Source organism: Malaclemys terrapin, chromosome 6, assembly GCF_027887155.1.
Source record: "Malaclemys terrapin pileata isolate rMalTer1 chromosome 6, rMalTer1.hap1, whole genome shotgun sequence".
Taxonomy (NCBI): Eukaryota; Metazoa; Chordata; order Testudines; family Emydidae; genus Malaclemys; species Malaclemys terrapin.
In genome coordinates, this window is record NC_071510.1 from 8,169,538 (window position 1) to 8,183,788 (window position 14,251).

Below are 14,251 nucleotides of genomic sequence, written 5' to 3' on the forward strand. Positions count from 1 at the left end.
GACAGGGAGTTGGGGTACAGGAGGGAGTTGGGGTTTAAGAGATAAATCCTGGGAGCAGGGGATTGGGGTGCAGGGGGGTGAGGGCTCTCTGGGGTGGGGCCAGAAATGAGGGGTTCAGGGTGTGGGAGAGGGCTCCAGGCTGGGTCAGGGAGTTGGGGTGCAGGAGGGAATTGGGTTTAAGAGATAAATCCTGGGAGCAGGGGCCCTGGAGCAGTGGGGAGGGGGGGTCGCTGAGAGCCACTGAACCAAACTGTGAACCCGGGATATGAGGGACACCACTTCAACGCCTCTGTCCTGCCCCAACCCCGCACGCTGCCCCATGGCCCGGGGCGGGCTGGGGCGGTCCCCGGGCCGGGGGAGAGGCGGGGAGCGGAGCGGAGCGCGGTGGCTCGGCCCCGGGGAGGAGGGCGGCTCTGCGGCGGGGCCGCTGCGAGCGAAGCGCCGCCCCTCGCTCCCCGGCCGCAGCCGGGCGGAAGCGCGGCGCGTAGCAGCCTCGGGGGCCGGGGCCCGGCGGCGCAGGGACCGCCCCGCTTCCCCGCGGGAGGAGGGAGCGGACCCGGCCGGCCCGGGCGGCGGGGCCATGGCGGACGGAGCCCGCGCCCTGCTCGGCAGCCGCGGGGGCAGCCCGGCCTCCAGCCCCCAGCTGGGCGGCAGGAGCCGCTCGCAGCCGCCGCCGGCTCCGCTCAGCGCGCCCGGGCACGGCTTCCGCAGGGTGACCCTGACCAAGCCCACCTTCTGCCACTGCTGCACCGACTTCATCTGGGGGCTGGCGGGCTACCAGTGCGAGGGTAAGAGACCGCCCGGGGCTGCCCCCTGCGCCCTGTCCCGGGGCTGCCCCCGCCTGGACTACCCTCCTGCGCCTTCCCACGGGGCTACCCTCTCCCCCGGGGCTGCCCCCTGCGCCCTGTCCCGGGGCTACCCCCTCCCCCGGGGCTGCCCCCCTGCCCCTGTCCCGGGGCTACCCCCGCCTGGACTACCCTCCTGCGCCTTCCCACGGGGCTACCCCCACCTGGACTACCCCCCTGCGCCTTTCCCCGGGGCTACCCCCCTGCGCCCTGTCCCGGGGCTATCCCCGCCTGGACTACCCCCCTGCCCGGGCTACCCCCCTGTGCCCTGTCCCGGGGCTACCCCCTCCCCCGGGGCTGCCCCCCTGCCCCTGTCCCGGGGCTATCCCTGCCTGGACTACCCTCCTGCGCCTTCCCCCGGGGCTACCCTCTCCCCCGGGCTACCCCCCTGCGCCCTGTCCCGGGGCTGCCCCCTGCGCCTTCCTCCGGGGCTAACCCCGCCTGGACTACCCCCCTGCGCCTTCCCATGGGGCTATCCTCTCCCCCGGGGCTACCCCCCTGTGCCCTGTCCCGGGACTACCCCCGCCTGGACTATCCCCCTGCGCCTTCCCACGGGGCTACCCCTTCCCCCGGGGCTGCCCCCCTGCGCCCTGTCCCAGAGCTACCACCCGCCTGGACTATCCCCTCCACCGGGGCTACCCCCCTGCGCCTTCCCACGGGGCTACCCCCACCTGGACTACCCCCCTTCCCACGGGGCTACCCCCCTGCGCCTTCCCACGGGGCTATCCCCGCCTGTACTACCCCCTACCCCGAGCTACCCCCCTGCGCCTTCCCCTGGGGCTACCCCCCCGCCTGGACTACCCCCCTGCGCCTTCCCACGGGGCTATCCCTGCCTGGACTACCCCCCTGCGTGGACTACCCCCCTGCGCCTTCCCAGGGGCTATCCCCGCCTGGACTACCCCCCCACCTGGACTACCCCCCTGCGCCTTCCCCCGGGGCTATCCCCGCCTGGACTACCCCCCTGCGCCTTCCCCCGGGGCTATCCCCGCCTGGACTATCCTCCTGCACCTTCCCCCGGGGCTACCCCCACCTGGACTACCCCCCTTCCCACGGGGCTACCCCCCTGCGCCTTCCCACGGGGCTATCCCCGCCTGTACTACCCCCTACCCCGAGCTACCCCCCTGCGCCTTCCCCTGGGGCTACCCCCCCGCCTGGACTACCCCCCTGCGCCTTCCCACGGGGCTATCCCTGCCTGGACTACCCCCCTGCGTGGACTACCCCCCTGCGCCTTCCCAGGGGCTATCCCCGCCTGGACTACCCCCCCACCTGGACTACCCCCCTGTGCCTTCCCCCGGGGCTATCCCCGCCTGGACTACCCCCCTGTGCCTTCCCCCGGGGCTATCCCCGCCTGGACTACCCCCCTGTGCCTTCCCCCGGGGCTATCCCCGCCTGGACTACCCCCCTGCGCCTTCCCCCGGGGCTATCCCCGCCTGGACTACCCCCCTGCCCGGGCTCCCCCCCTGCGCCTTCCCACAGGGCACCCCCTGCCCGGGCTCCCCCCCTGCGCCTTCCCACGGGGCTCTCCCCTCCCCCGGGCTACCCCCCTGCACCTTCCCACGAGGCTACCCCTTCCCCTGGGGCTACCCCCTGCGCCTTCCCACAGGGCACCCCCTACCCAGACTACCTCCCTGCGCCCTGTCCTGGGGCTACCCCTGCCTGGGCTACCCCCCTGCACCTTCCCCTTTGGCTACCCTCCCGCTCGGGCTGCCCCGGGACACTCCCTGCCCAGGCTACCCCCATGCGCCTTCCCCTGGGGCTACCCCCCCTGCTCGGGCTACCCCGCTGCTTCCTGCCCAGGCTACCCCCCTGCGCCTTCCCACGGGGCACCCCCTTCCCCGGGCTACTCCCCTGCGCTCTGTTCCGGGGCTATCCCCGCCTGGACTACCCCCCTGCCCGGGCTCCCCCCTGCGACTTCCCCTGGGGCTACCCCACGGCACCTCCTGCCGGGGCTACCTCTACTCCCTGCCCAGGGCTGGTGGGCTATCAGAGTGAGGGTAAGGGACTGTGCCTGGGGTACCCCTAGCCACTTTCTCCTGGGCCCCCACTGGCGGCGGGTACCTCTATTCACCTTTCCCTGGGGCTATCCCCTGTGTGCCTTTCCCTGGGCACCCCTTGCTGACGGCTACTCCTATCCACCTTCCCTGGGGGGCTACCCCTGGGCACCCCCTGGCGGCAGGTACCTCTATCCACCTTCCTCTGGGAAATTTTCAGGTATTTAAAAGGGTGTCATAAGGAGGAGGGAGAAAACTTGTTCACCTTAGCCTCTAAGGATAGAACCAGAAACAATGGGTTTAAACTGCAGCAAGGGAGGTCTAGGTTGGACATTAGGAAAAAGTTCCTAACTGTCAGGGTGGTTAAACACTGGAATAAATTGCCTAGGGAGGTTGTGGAATCTCCATCTCTGGAGATATTTAAGAGTAGGTTAGATAAATATCTATCAGGGATGGTCTAGACAGTATTTGGTCCTGCCATGCGGGCAGGGGACTGGACTCGATGACCTCTCGAGGTCCCTTCCAGTCCTAGAATCTATGAATCTATCCCCGTGCGCCCTACCTGGGAAGCCCCCCACGCGCCTTCCCCTGGGCACCCTCTGCCGGCAGGTTCCCAGGGCCGGCCCACAACTTTTGGCACCTGAGGCCAAAACTTTGAAAGGTTTAAATTCTGAGTCCTAGTGGCGCCCCCCCACAGTCCGGCACCTGAGGCGGCCACCTCAGTTTGCCTCATGGTAAAGCCAGCCCTGTGGGTTCCCCTATCAACCTTCCCCAGAACACCCCCCATGTGCCCTCCTCGGGACGCTTCCTGCCGGCGGGTACTGCCATACACTCTGCACAGGGCTACCCCTACACACCTTCCCCAAGATACCCCCCCATGCGCCCCCTGCTGGCGAGTACTGCTATACACCCTGCCTGGGGCTGGCGGGCTAGCAGTGCGAGGGTAAGGGAACATGCCCGGGGCTACCCCCACCCACCTTCCCCTGGGCTATCCCCCCCTTGCGCCTTCCCTGGGACAGCCCATGCTGGGGTTACCCCGTATGCGCCCTTCCTCTAGGCAGCCCTGCTGGCCGGTTCCCCTATCCACCTGCCCCGGGACACCCCCTGCTGGGGCAACCCTGTGCGCCGGTGGGTTCTCCTATCCACCTTCCCTGGGGCACCCCTTGTCGGGGCAACCCCTGAACACCATGCCCAGGGCTGGCAGGCTACCAGTGTGAGGGTAAGAGACCCCTGCCTGGGACACTCCTGTGCACACTGCCCTGGGGCCACCTCCTGCCCGGGAGGCTACCAGTGTGAGGGTAAGAGACCCTTCCCCAGGACACCCCCTGCCCAGGTCTACTCCTACACACCTTCCCTGGGACATCCCCTGTGTGCCCTACCCTGGGGCTACCCCCTGCCAGGAGTACCCCTACACACCTTGCCCGGGGCTGGCAGCCCCTGTGCCCAGATCACCTCCTATACACCTTCCCTGCCTGGGGTTACCCCTATATACTCTACCTAGGCTTGGTAAGCTGCCAGTGCCAGGGTAAAAGACCCCTCCCCCAGGCACCACCATACCTCTGCCTGAGGCTACCGACCTTCCCCAGGGCTGGAGGGCTACCAGTACCAGGGTAAGAGTTTTCCCCAGCCTGGTTGTGTGTGCGTGTCTCGCATTGTTGGTGGAGCCCTCCTCTTCGCCCGCTTGTCCTGAGTCCTCATCTGTGAGTGTCTCGTGAGGGCAGAGGGCTGCTCCCTCACACCCTTCCCAGGGCTTCAGCCTGTCTGTTTCAAACTGGGGTCTGCTCCGTTTCTCACACTCGTTCTCTGGGGTGTGTTCATGTCTCGGAGCATCTCTTCCAAGAGGGTGCCTCTTTATACACCTGATTTGGGGCTGAGTGTCTCTACAAGTTATTTGAAATCCTTGCTTTTTTGGTGACTTCTTGTGTCAGTTCTAACTTGGTAAGATTCAGGTGTCTAGCCTTTAAAATGTCTGAGCGCCCCAACTGGATTGATTTTCCCAGAGTGCCTGCTCTGTGTATGCTTGGGCTCAACCAGAAGTTACAAGCTTGATGGGTGGGGGTGGGAAGGAAAGATCCCTGTGAAATTCTGTGGCCTGTGCCCTGCAGGTGGTTAGAGGACATGATTGTCCTGACCTTAAAAATTGTGAGTTCTACCCTGTTAAATGCTATAGCAACATTGTCATGATTCAGCCTTGCTCATATCCATGTTCAGTAACAATGAGTGTGTCGATTGCTAAGGGAGAAGGGTCACTTTCTGTCTGCAATGAATGATGTGCTCCGAAATCTGATATAGTTGAGCAATCTTGTAATTTGGGGGGTGGTGTTCAGCATTTGCCTTTTGCTAAGCATGGATGTATGGCTCTCCAGAAAAGGTTCCCAAATGTTGTGGCACTGTGTGGGCAACTTTTAAGGAACCATACAGGTGCATCTAATGTGCAGATAAATGTATATAGAACTTGTGTGGCTTAAAAAAAAAAAGACCAACGTTGATAAGATAGCCCTTCATAGATGGAAGGCAGAAAAGGACATAAAACCCAGCTTGTTTTAATGCAATATACTACAAAGACGTGCATCATTTTAAAAAAAAAAAGGGGATGCTCTTCTCTGTTCCATCTACTTACAAAAAATATCTTCTGTCTGTTAATGGCAGCCTTGCAGTTTTATCTTCTATCGTTTTTTCTTCCCAAAGCTAGTAGCTATTGTAATATTGGTCTGTAAAATCAGCTAAGAAGGCTTCTAGGACCCGACCCTCCCCCCCACACACATTAAGATAAAGAGAACTTAGAAACCAAGCTTTGGGTTGTTATATTGTGTTTGTGTGGGAGAAGTAACTGACAGGTAGTCTCATACCCTTGTGAGCTGAATCTCTGCATTTGAAAGATGGCACATCAGGGGGGCTCTGGGCTTCGTTTTTGAGATATTGAGCTCTGCGCTTTGAGTGTCTTTCTTTTAACTTGTGAAACTCTAAACAAAAATGTAGGTTCTCACACAATAAAGCAGGCCTTGGATAACAATTGTGTAGCCTTAGTATTTATGACAGCTAGCATGGTTTACTGCATGCTCTGGGGTGAAAGAAGGAGCAGGCTGAATTCAGCAGAAGCCTCTGTTTTTACCTGGTGAGGGACAGTCTTGTGAGAATGGAAATTGTTGTCTTAAAGTTGTGCACTTCTATATGATGAAAACTTTTATTTAAAAAACATACTTTGAGTTAGAAATAACACTGAAGTACAGAAAAGGTTGTATTTTGTCAGGAAAATAGAATGATAAGAAAGCAAGTTTATTACTTCATTTTTACAACCAAGGAGAAGACTTTAACTTTTCTAGAACTTGATTTATTTACACTGCCTTGTACTGGAAGGTTTTGCTAGATAGCTTAAAAAAAAAGGAAGATAATCATCTTCAATCAGTCTTTCTCTTGGAATTATGAAAATGTTCAGCTGCCTGTTTTGCACTTCTGAGTTTCAAACGGCTTTGATGTGTCAATGTGTGAGAAGAACAGGAAGACTTTAGTCCATATTGTTGATTTCATTCTGCACTGAAAAAAAAAAAAAAAGAGTGAGAGAACCTGTTGTGGAGGCTGGAAAGTGAACTACTGCTCAAAGATTTGATACACATGTGCGGAAGTATACTTACTGTACTATGCTCTAATTTGAAAACTGCACTAATAATCTGGTATTCTGGTCATCTGTGAAGTCTGGCAGGTTAGAAATCCTGAATAGTATTTATCAATACCATTGTGTAATTGACCTATGGCATATAGGAGTGTCCTACGTTGTGCCCTTAAGAGGTGTGTATTATTTAATCTTTTGCTTAAAAAAAAAAAAAAAAAGAAGTCCAACAGGATTTGAAAGTTGCACTTGACACACAGCAGTCTGAAGACCTTGCCTCTGCTAGTCAAGGGGAAAAAAAGTGTGCTGTCATATCCCACATGCCTTCACTTTAAAAGAATAAAATAGTAGTTTGTTGTTCATACGCAGTGTATTTAACAATAACTTTATCTATTTTCTATTAGAGTTTTTCCAAATAATTTATTACTGAGCAAATAATAAGAAAAATAAGTATCAGATATATTATTAGATGTCAAGTATCAGAGGGGTAGCCGTGTTACCTGTAAAAAGCAACAGAGGGTCCTGTGGCACCTTTAAGACTAACAGAAGTATTGGGAGCATAAGCTTTCGTGGGTAAGAACCTCACTTCTTCAGATGCAAGAAGTGAGGTTCTTACCCACGAAAGCTTATGGTCCCAATACTTCTGTTAGTCTTAAAGGTGCCACAGGACCCTCTGTTGATTATTAGATGTGTTTCACTGGTATTTGACGAATATAGTTACAGCTCTCTAGCTAGTCACATAACACAAAAAATTGTCAAATTACTCAATGATTACTGGTGAAATTTCTTGAATGTTCTTAGGTGACTAGTGCTCAGTAATCCTCTACTTAATACATTTTTTTTGCTTTTGCTGATGCATGGAGAAGGAATTTGATCAACTCAGCTTTTGATCAACTTAACCCAAACAAACCCAGTGAGGATAAAATTGCAAACTTCAGGACAATCAGCCTGATAGTGAGTGAGTGTGTGTATAAAAAACCATCATTGGATGAATTTGTGGTTAAATGAATTCAGTATATTCCTAGCCAAATGAAAGATTAGGTAGACGCAGTTACCTCTTTTCTATGAGGAGATAAAGTGGGCGTAGAGGCCGGCTACAATCCAGCTGATCCTTTTTGTTATTTAGACACCTTTCAGAAATATGTATAAGCTTAAAAATCAGAAGCTGTTTCCTAACTTTAATGAGTTTATAATGTGTGAGGTTGTGTAGTGGTTTCTTTTCTAACTCCCCGTTTTCAGCTGCTCACAATTTTCTGAAACTTTCACCCTCTGTGATGAAGTTCTGTATACTTGGTTTCTGTTCAAAAGTAATGTTTTTTTTTAAGTTTGAGCAAAATTAGTGGTGGTGTGTTTGAGTATTTAAAAAGAATACACTTTTCCTTTTATAAATCCGAACACAGTTCTTCAACATTTTGTGTTGGGAGCATCTTTATAGTCTAAAGGGCTAGGGGTTGAAATTTAATGATGTGACAAGTATAACTCTTTCAAAATCACATGCTCCACATACATTGTCCACTGGAGTTCTCACTGAATTTGCAACTTTTGCAGCTAAGGGAGGTTGTCTCTGTGGTTGTTTTTACCTCAGCCAAGCAGACAAATAATATTCAGACCCTTACGTACAGGACTTATTGGCCCACCAAAGCCTGGACAGTCATTGATTTTTATGACAAACTCCTTTGTTGACTGTATTGAGTGAGAGTTATACCTTATCAGAGGTGGGGCGGGGGAGAGGTAGTTTAAGTCATGTCTAGTATTTTTTTCATTTTGTCCCTTTTAAAAAAAAAAGTCAAGAATCTTTCTTAATATGTAAAGTCTTCCGTATGTAATGAACAGGGTCAGAATTGCAGTATATGCATTTCTCATCAACAATGCAAAGTACAACCAATTAAATATTTACTCATTATTGTTTATATTTTATAGTTAGGAGTTTTTGATGATTTCTTCCTACCCAAAATATTTTTCTCTGCAGTGCTTCTCTTCATAATAGCATTAAAGCCTCTTTTATTGGCTTGGAAATAATCAACATTTAGAGGTAGAGAAGCGATACGTTTGTGTGGATCTCGGATACTTCCATTGCTGCAAATCTCTGTAATACGAACTTTAGTTCAATTTTTTATTTTAACCAAATTCGATTTTTATTTTTATTTTTATTTTTTTTAGATTAAGGAATATGATAAACGAGCTTTAGAGGGGTGGAAAAGACATTGGCTTAAAATTAAATGTAATTTAATGGTTGTATTTTTGGGTGCATAAGTGTTTCACTAAACTTTTTAGTGATAGCTTACAGTGTATGAATGTAGATGGTTAAAATCTGTGTGCTTTTTTGGACAAATACTGCATTCATTTTATTTGGACAGCAGCTACTGCAAGTGAAATGATACTGTAGAAATTAGTCTAACTTTCGTGCATTCAGGCTTTGTATTCTAAGTAGATCACCCAAAATGACTCTCAGAAAATTTCATAGAAGCACATCTCCTGTAGTGCTTGTTTGTCTTTTGATCTGCCTTGACGTTGTCTGAAACCATGAGATTCTTCCAAAATAAGATGTAAACTTTGGATTGAAAGTAGAAATTTGTAACATAAACAAAGCTAAGTAACACAGCTGTAAAAAGGCTTTTCCTTGAGAATCTTTTGTGGTTCTGATCTGATGGTACATCTGTCTGTCGTGTGTGTTCTGTTACTACACTTGAATTTTGAGATGTCTACACAGCATCTCTATAGCAACCCAGAGACGCACATTCCATGCATCTTTTGGTTGGAGTCTGACTACTTCCCAACGTCTGTGTGTAACTGGAACCCACACAAGAAGGGTGTGTGGTTGCTCTGAGTCTTGGGTTTGGTTTAGAGCTGGGAGCTAGACGAACAGGGTGTTTGTTTCCTCAGTAATGCAGAGGTGGTGCTAGGAGAAAGGAAAAAAGCGAAGATGTCTTGGATCAGACTTCAGATCCCTAGCTAATTTCCTCCTGGGGACAAGCACTTGAAATTCCCCAAGTGGGGGCATAGCTTAGTTGTGAGAAAAGCAAATGTGCTGAGAGAGCTCCAGAAAGGAAGGTTTAACATTGACAATTACAGAGCACTAGACATTTTCTCTGTGGCTGGCAAGCTTTGGCACATTTCTGGTCCATGTTTAAACTAAAAATAAAAGCTACAAATGGGCAAAACCAAAGTAAAATCTGAGAGATTACTTTTTTGAAGCCAGCTGCTTCCATCCCACAGGCAGCTAGAATTTTCTAGACCCATTTCAGCAGCTAAAACCCTACACGGGAATGCTTCCATCTTAGAGGTTTCCACCTCTAAGATGGAAGCCATTCAAACCTGCTGGACCCAAAGTTCCACGCATTGGATTCAAAGATAGGAACCATAAATTGGGTATGTATAATAAAGTGGGAAAAACAGAAATATAGCTTGCAACACAATGGAGTAGCAGTCACTACAGGAGGGGGGTAAAACAATGGAGATTGGAACTTTAATGAGTAGACTCATGAAACTAATTGGAACTCCTGTCAGATATAAAAATACCTGTCGTGGGAGATCTTGGGGGAAAATACTTGGAGCTACCGACTGACATTGCGAAAGACATAATTCCATATTTCTTGGGCCTAGGTCTGAAGAAAGATCCAATTTATCCTGATGGGAATTTCGACCTTTCTTTCCATTACCTGCCCCCCCCCCCCCAATCTAGTAATAATTGAGCGAGAACTGTAATTGTCGCACTGAACAATGCAAAGGAAAGGAGAAGAATTTTGCAAACAGAAAGAAAGGAGCGATTGTAATTGGAGGATACACTAAAAGTTGTTGGATTCTTTCCCCCAAATACAAGTCAAGCAGCTCCAAGAGTGCAGAAAGTAACTTGCTATAGAGGTCATTTGCGCAGCGGGTCGTTCAAAATGTTACATTTTGTATTCTTATAAAACCACCTTTTTCTGAGTTATCACCTCTACAAACCAGTTTGTGAAAAAAGATTAAAGACCAACAAAATGGGACGCTGCTCACTCCGGATTTTATATCTCTCCCTTACTGCAAGCCAAATCCTGCAGTGCTCACTCTGACAAACACTCCATAGACTTGAGTGGCCATTCGGTTTGAGTAAGAACTGAATGAAGGACTCTCTTGCATCTGAAGAAGTGAGGTTCTTACCCACGAAAGCTTATGCTCCCAATACTTCTGTTAGTTTCAAAGGTGCCACAGGACCCTCTGTTGCTTTTTGAATGAAGGACAGTGTTCCAGATTTCTTAACTCCCCAGCGTTTACCTTCCTGAAATCAAACACCATGGTGGTGCTTGCTGCATTTTGTGATCTCATTCCCTAACTTGCTGACTTCTCCATGTAACTTCTCGCAGATTCTCATTGCCCTGGTCATTCTCTTTCAGGGCATAATCCAACTGGCCTTGTGCTCAGTAGAAAGTGTCTCGTTGTCTGCAATGGCAATTGAATCAGGCTTTCAGTTTCTGTCGTTAAGAAGTAGATTAATGATGGCTCCTTCTCGGATCATATCTACTTTCCGGGTCAGTCTGCTGTTCATGGAGTTGAAGGCCAGAAGGGACTGTTAGATCATCTAGTCTCACATCTCCCCCCTTCGAGACCGAACTGAGCAGTGTCACTTTAGCCAGTGACCCGGGGAAGTTCGAACCTACCCCCGTTCCCATGGATGCCCCCGCATCCCTCCCATTCCTTGGTGAGAATTACACCAGGCCCCTTCAGTTTCACGCCCCCCCTTAGGTCGGGGGTGCTTGAAGGCACTCGCAGTTCGCATGTGGGAAGGTTTATGCGGCCTGTGCCCTTTCCCCACCCCCATACCTCTGGGGCTCCAACTGGGCTGTGGTCTTCTCCCAGCGCTCCAGTCTGGAGGTCTGTGCTTTGGGCTCTCTTGGTTTAGAGCCGCCCTTTTAACCTTGGCCACCCTCCGGAAAGGCTCCTTTATGCTGGGCAAGGGTCCTAAAGCTGTTTTCCCCTTGTCCCAGGCCTTCCTCCCCCTCTGACAGGGGTCACAGGATCCGCAGTACTGTCGGACAGTAACAAAGACCCCAGGCCAGTAAAAGCTCCGTAGCAGCCTCTGCTGGGTACGCCAGGTTCCCTGGTGCCCTGAGAGGGGAATGTCATGGGCCCGGCACAGCAGCTGGCGGCGATACTTCTGGGGTACCACCAGCTGCCTCCTGATCCCCCCTGACTCCATTTTCCCTGGGGGAGCCCATTCTCGGTACAGGAACCCCTTCTCCCACAGGAACCTTTTCCGGCCACCTCGTCCCATGGTCTGTACCGCATTGAGGTCGGCCAGGTCCCTTATCTTCCGCAAGGAGGGATCTCTCTGTAACTCGGCCTGGAACTCAGCAGCTGGGACAGGGATGGCCACCTGCTCTTTCTCGCCCGCTGGGTCTGACGCTGCAGCCTCCCTGAGCCGTGTCCCTGGGCGTTCCCTCCCCACCAGGTTAGGGTCCTGCGCCTCAGGCAAGGCACCCCCCCCAAGGCCAGGGCGCAGTGCCCCTCGCTGGCTCTGATTGCGGGTCACAACCAGTGCCTTTTGGGGGTTGCTTGGCCAGTTCTCCAGGTCCCCCCCCATCAACACCTCAGTGGGCAAATGGTGGTGCACTCCCACGTCCTTGGGGCCCTCCTTGGCCCCCCATTTCAGGTGTACCCTCGCTACGGGAACCTTGAATGGGGTCCCGCCCACCCCGGTCAGGGTCAGGAAGGTGTTGGGCACCACCCGATCTGGGGCCACCACCTCGGGCCGGGCCAGTGTCACCTCTGCGCCCGTGTCCCAGTATCCATAAACTTTCTTCCCATCCACCTCCAGGGGAACAAGGCACTCGCTCCGCAGGGACAGCCCCGCGCCAACCCTGTAAACGGAGAACTTTGAATCCGGAGCATCTGGCCCCCCAGAGAAGCTGGCCTGGGGCCCTTCTCTCTCTTGAGCAGTTGATAAGCTGCCAGCCCCTCTTGCGTGAGAAGCCTGCCCCTCGTCCGTCTGGGCCTCTACCAAGTTAACCCGGTGCGGGTTCGGTCTGCTCAGTCTGTCCTTGAGCTTGGGGCACTGGGCCCGAACGTGGCCTCTTCGGCCACAGTAATAGCAGCTCATGTCCCATGGGTCCCCTCGAGCCGGTCGGTTGTCCCTGATGCTGGGCATTCCCCGTGGGAGGGGATTCCCCATATTCCCCCTTTGGGAGGTCCCAGGGTGACTCTCTCTCTGCATCGCGGCGGGCCTGTTCCTTTGGGGCTCCTCCCTGCCACCCCCTGACCGGCTCTTTACAAACTCATCAGCCAGCTGCCCTGCGTGTCACGGGTTCTCTGGCTTTCTGTCCACCAACCACAGCCTCAGGTCGGATGGGCACCGCTCATACAGTTGCTCCAGTACCAGCAGTTTAATCAGGTCCTCCTTCGTCTGGGCCCCACCAGCCCACTTGCTGGCGTATCTTTCCATGCGGGCGGCGAGTTGCAGATATGAGATCTCAGGGGTTTTATCTTGACTCCGGAACCTTTCCCGGTACATCTCAGGAGTCAGCCCAAACTCACGTAGCAGGGCCTTTTTGAAAAGTTCGTAGTCCCCTTTCTCTGCCTCTTCCAGTTGGCGGTACAATGCCATGGCTTTGGGGTCCAGTAAGGGGGTAAGGACCTGGAGTCTGTCCGCGGGATCAACCCGGTGCAGCTCGCAGGCCGTCTCAAAGGCCTCCAGGAAGCCATCCATGTCCTCCCCCTCCTTGTGTGGGGCCAGGATGCACTTATCAAAGCTCCGTGCAGTCCTGGGTCCCCCCTCACTCACCGCAGCCGGGGGTTCGCTGCCCTTCAGTCTCGCCAGTTCCAGTTCATGCTGTCTCTGTCTCTCTTCACGCTGATGCTGTCTCTCTTTCTCCTCCCGTTCACGCTGATGCTGTCTCTCTTTCTCCTCCTGTTCATGCTGTCTCTGTTGTTCACGATCCTCCAGCTCTCTCAGTTTTAGCTCTTTCTCCCATTCCAGCCAATTCCGCTCCATGGATGCCGAACGTCGCCGGGAGGATCCTCTGCTGGCCGGCGGGCTTCGCCGGGAGGGTCCCCTGCTGGCCGGGGGGGTCACGGCGCCTTCGGTATTTGCTGGGCTCCTCCCCACCCTTCCCCTAGGCATAGGAAGGAGGGGTCTCGGGAAGCCCTCAGCAGCCGGCTGACCACTCCCAGCTGGGACAGACACTGGTGCCTGCGCTGCATTTGCCAGGCTGCTTCCCTGAGACACAGGGATCAGTTCATTCGCGCGATCTTCCGCCTCCAGCCGGGCAATGAGCTGTTCTTTGGTGAGCCTCCCAATGCACAGCCCCCTCTGCTTGCACAGCTCCACCAGGTCGCTCTTAAGCCGCTTGGCATACATCTTCCTGCTGGCCACTCACCGGCCTGTGTGCTCACAGCTCCCCACAGTTCCCAGGGGGCCCCCTAGTGTGCCAGCCCTTCTCGAGGTCACCACCTCTCTGCCAGGGTCGAGCTGCAGACTCCTCCGCCCCTGGGACCACTCGCTGCGATCCCCCCAGGGGACCCTGTTACTGCAAAAGTCCTTCTCGCTGGTCACACACTCCCAGGGGTAATAACCGTCTCTCTCTCACTCTTCAGCACGCCTGGTCCCCGTCAATCCCCCTTCGTTTTACTGCTCCCCAGTCACTTACTGCAGGAAGCGCCGTCCACGGGGTGCAGTAGATCCCGCCACTGCCACCAGTTGTTGCGGAGTGTGGGGGAGTCAGGGCCCTGCACCCCTGGCTTCCTGCGATTCACTGCAACTCTCAGCCAGCCAGTAAAGCAGAAGGTTTATTTGGATGACAGGAATACAGTCCAAGACAGGTCTTGCAGGCACAGAC

General features: G+C 53.6%; 1 protein-coding gene across 2 annotated transcripts in view; it reads left to right on the forward strand.

Annotated features, from left to right (window-relative positions):
- Nucleotides 1-522: 522 nt before the first annotated feature.
- DGKQ (diacylglycerol kinase theta) overlaps nucleotides 523-14,251 on the forward strand; it is a 137,717-nt gene continuing 123,988 nt past the window's right edge. For both annotated transcript variants that reach the window (XM_054031845.1, XM_054031847.1), the window contains exon 1: nucleotides 523-788. In XM_054031845.1, the coding sequence (XP_053887820.1) occupies nucleotides 581-788 (208 nt within the window). In that variant the 5' untranslated portion in view covers nucleotides 523-580. The remainder of the gene's footprint in view (nucleotides 789-14,251) is intronic.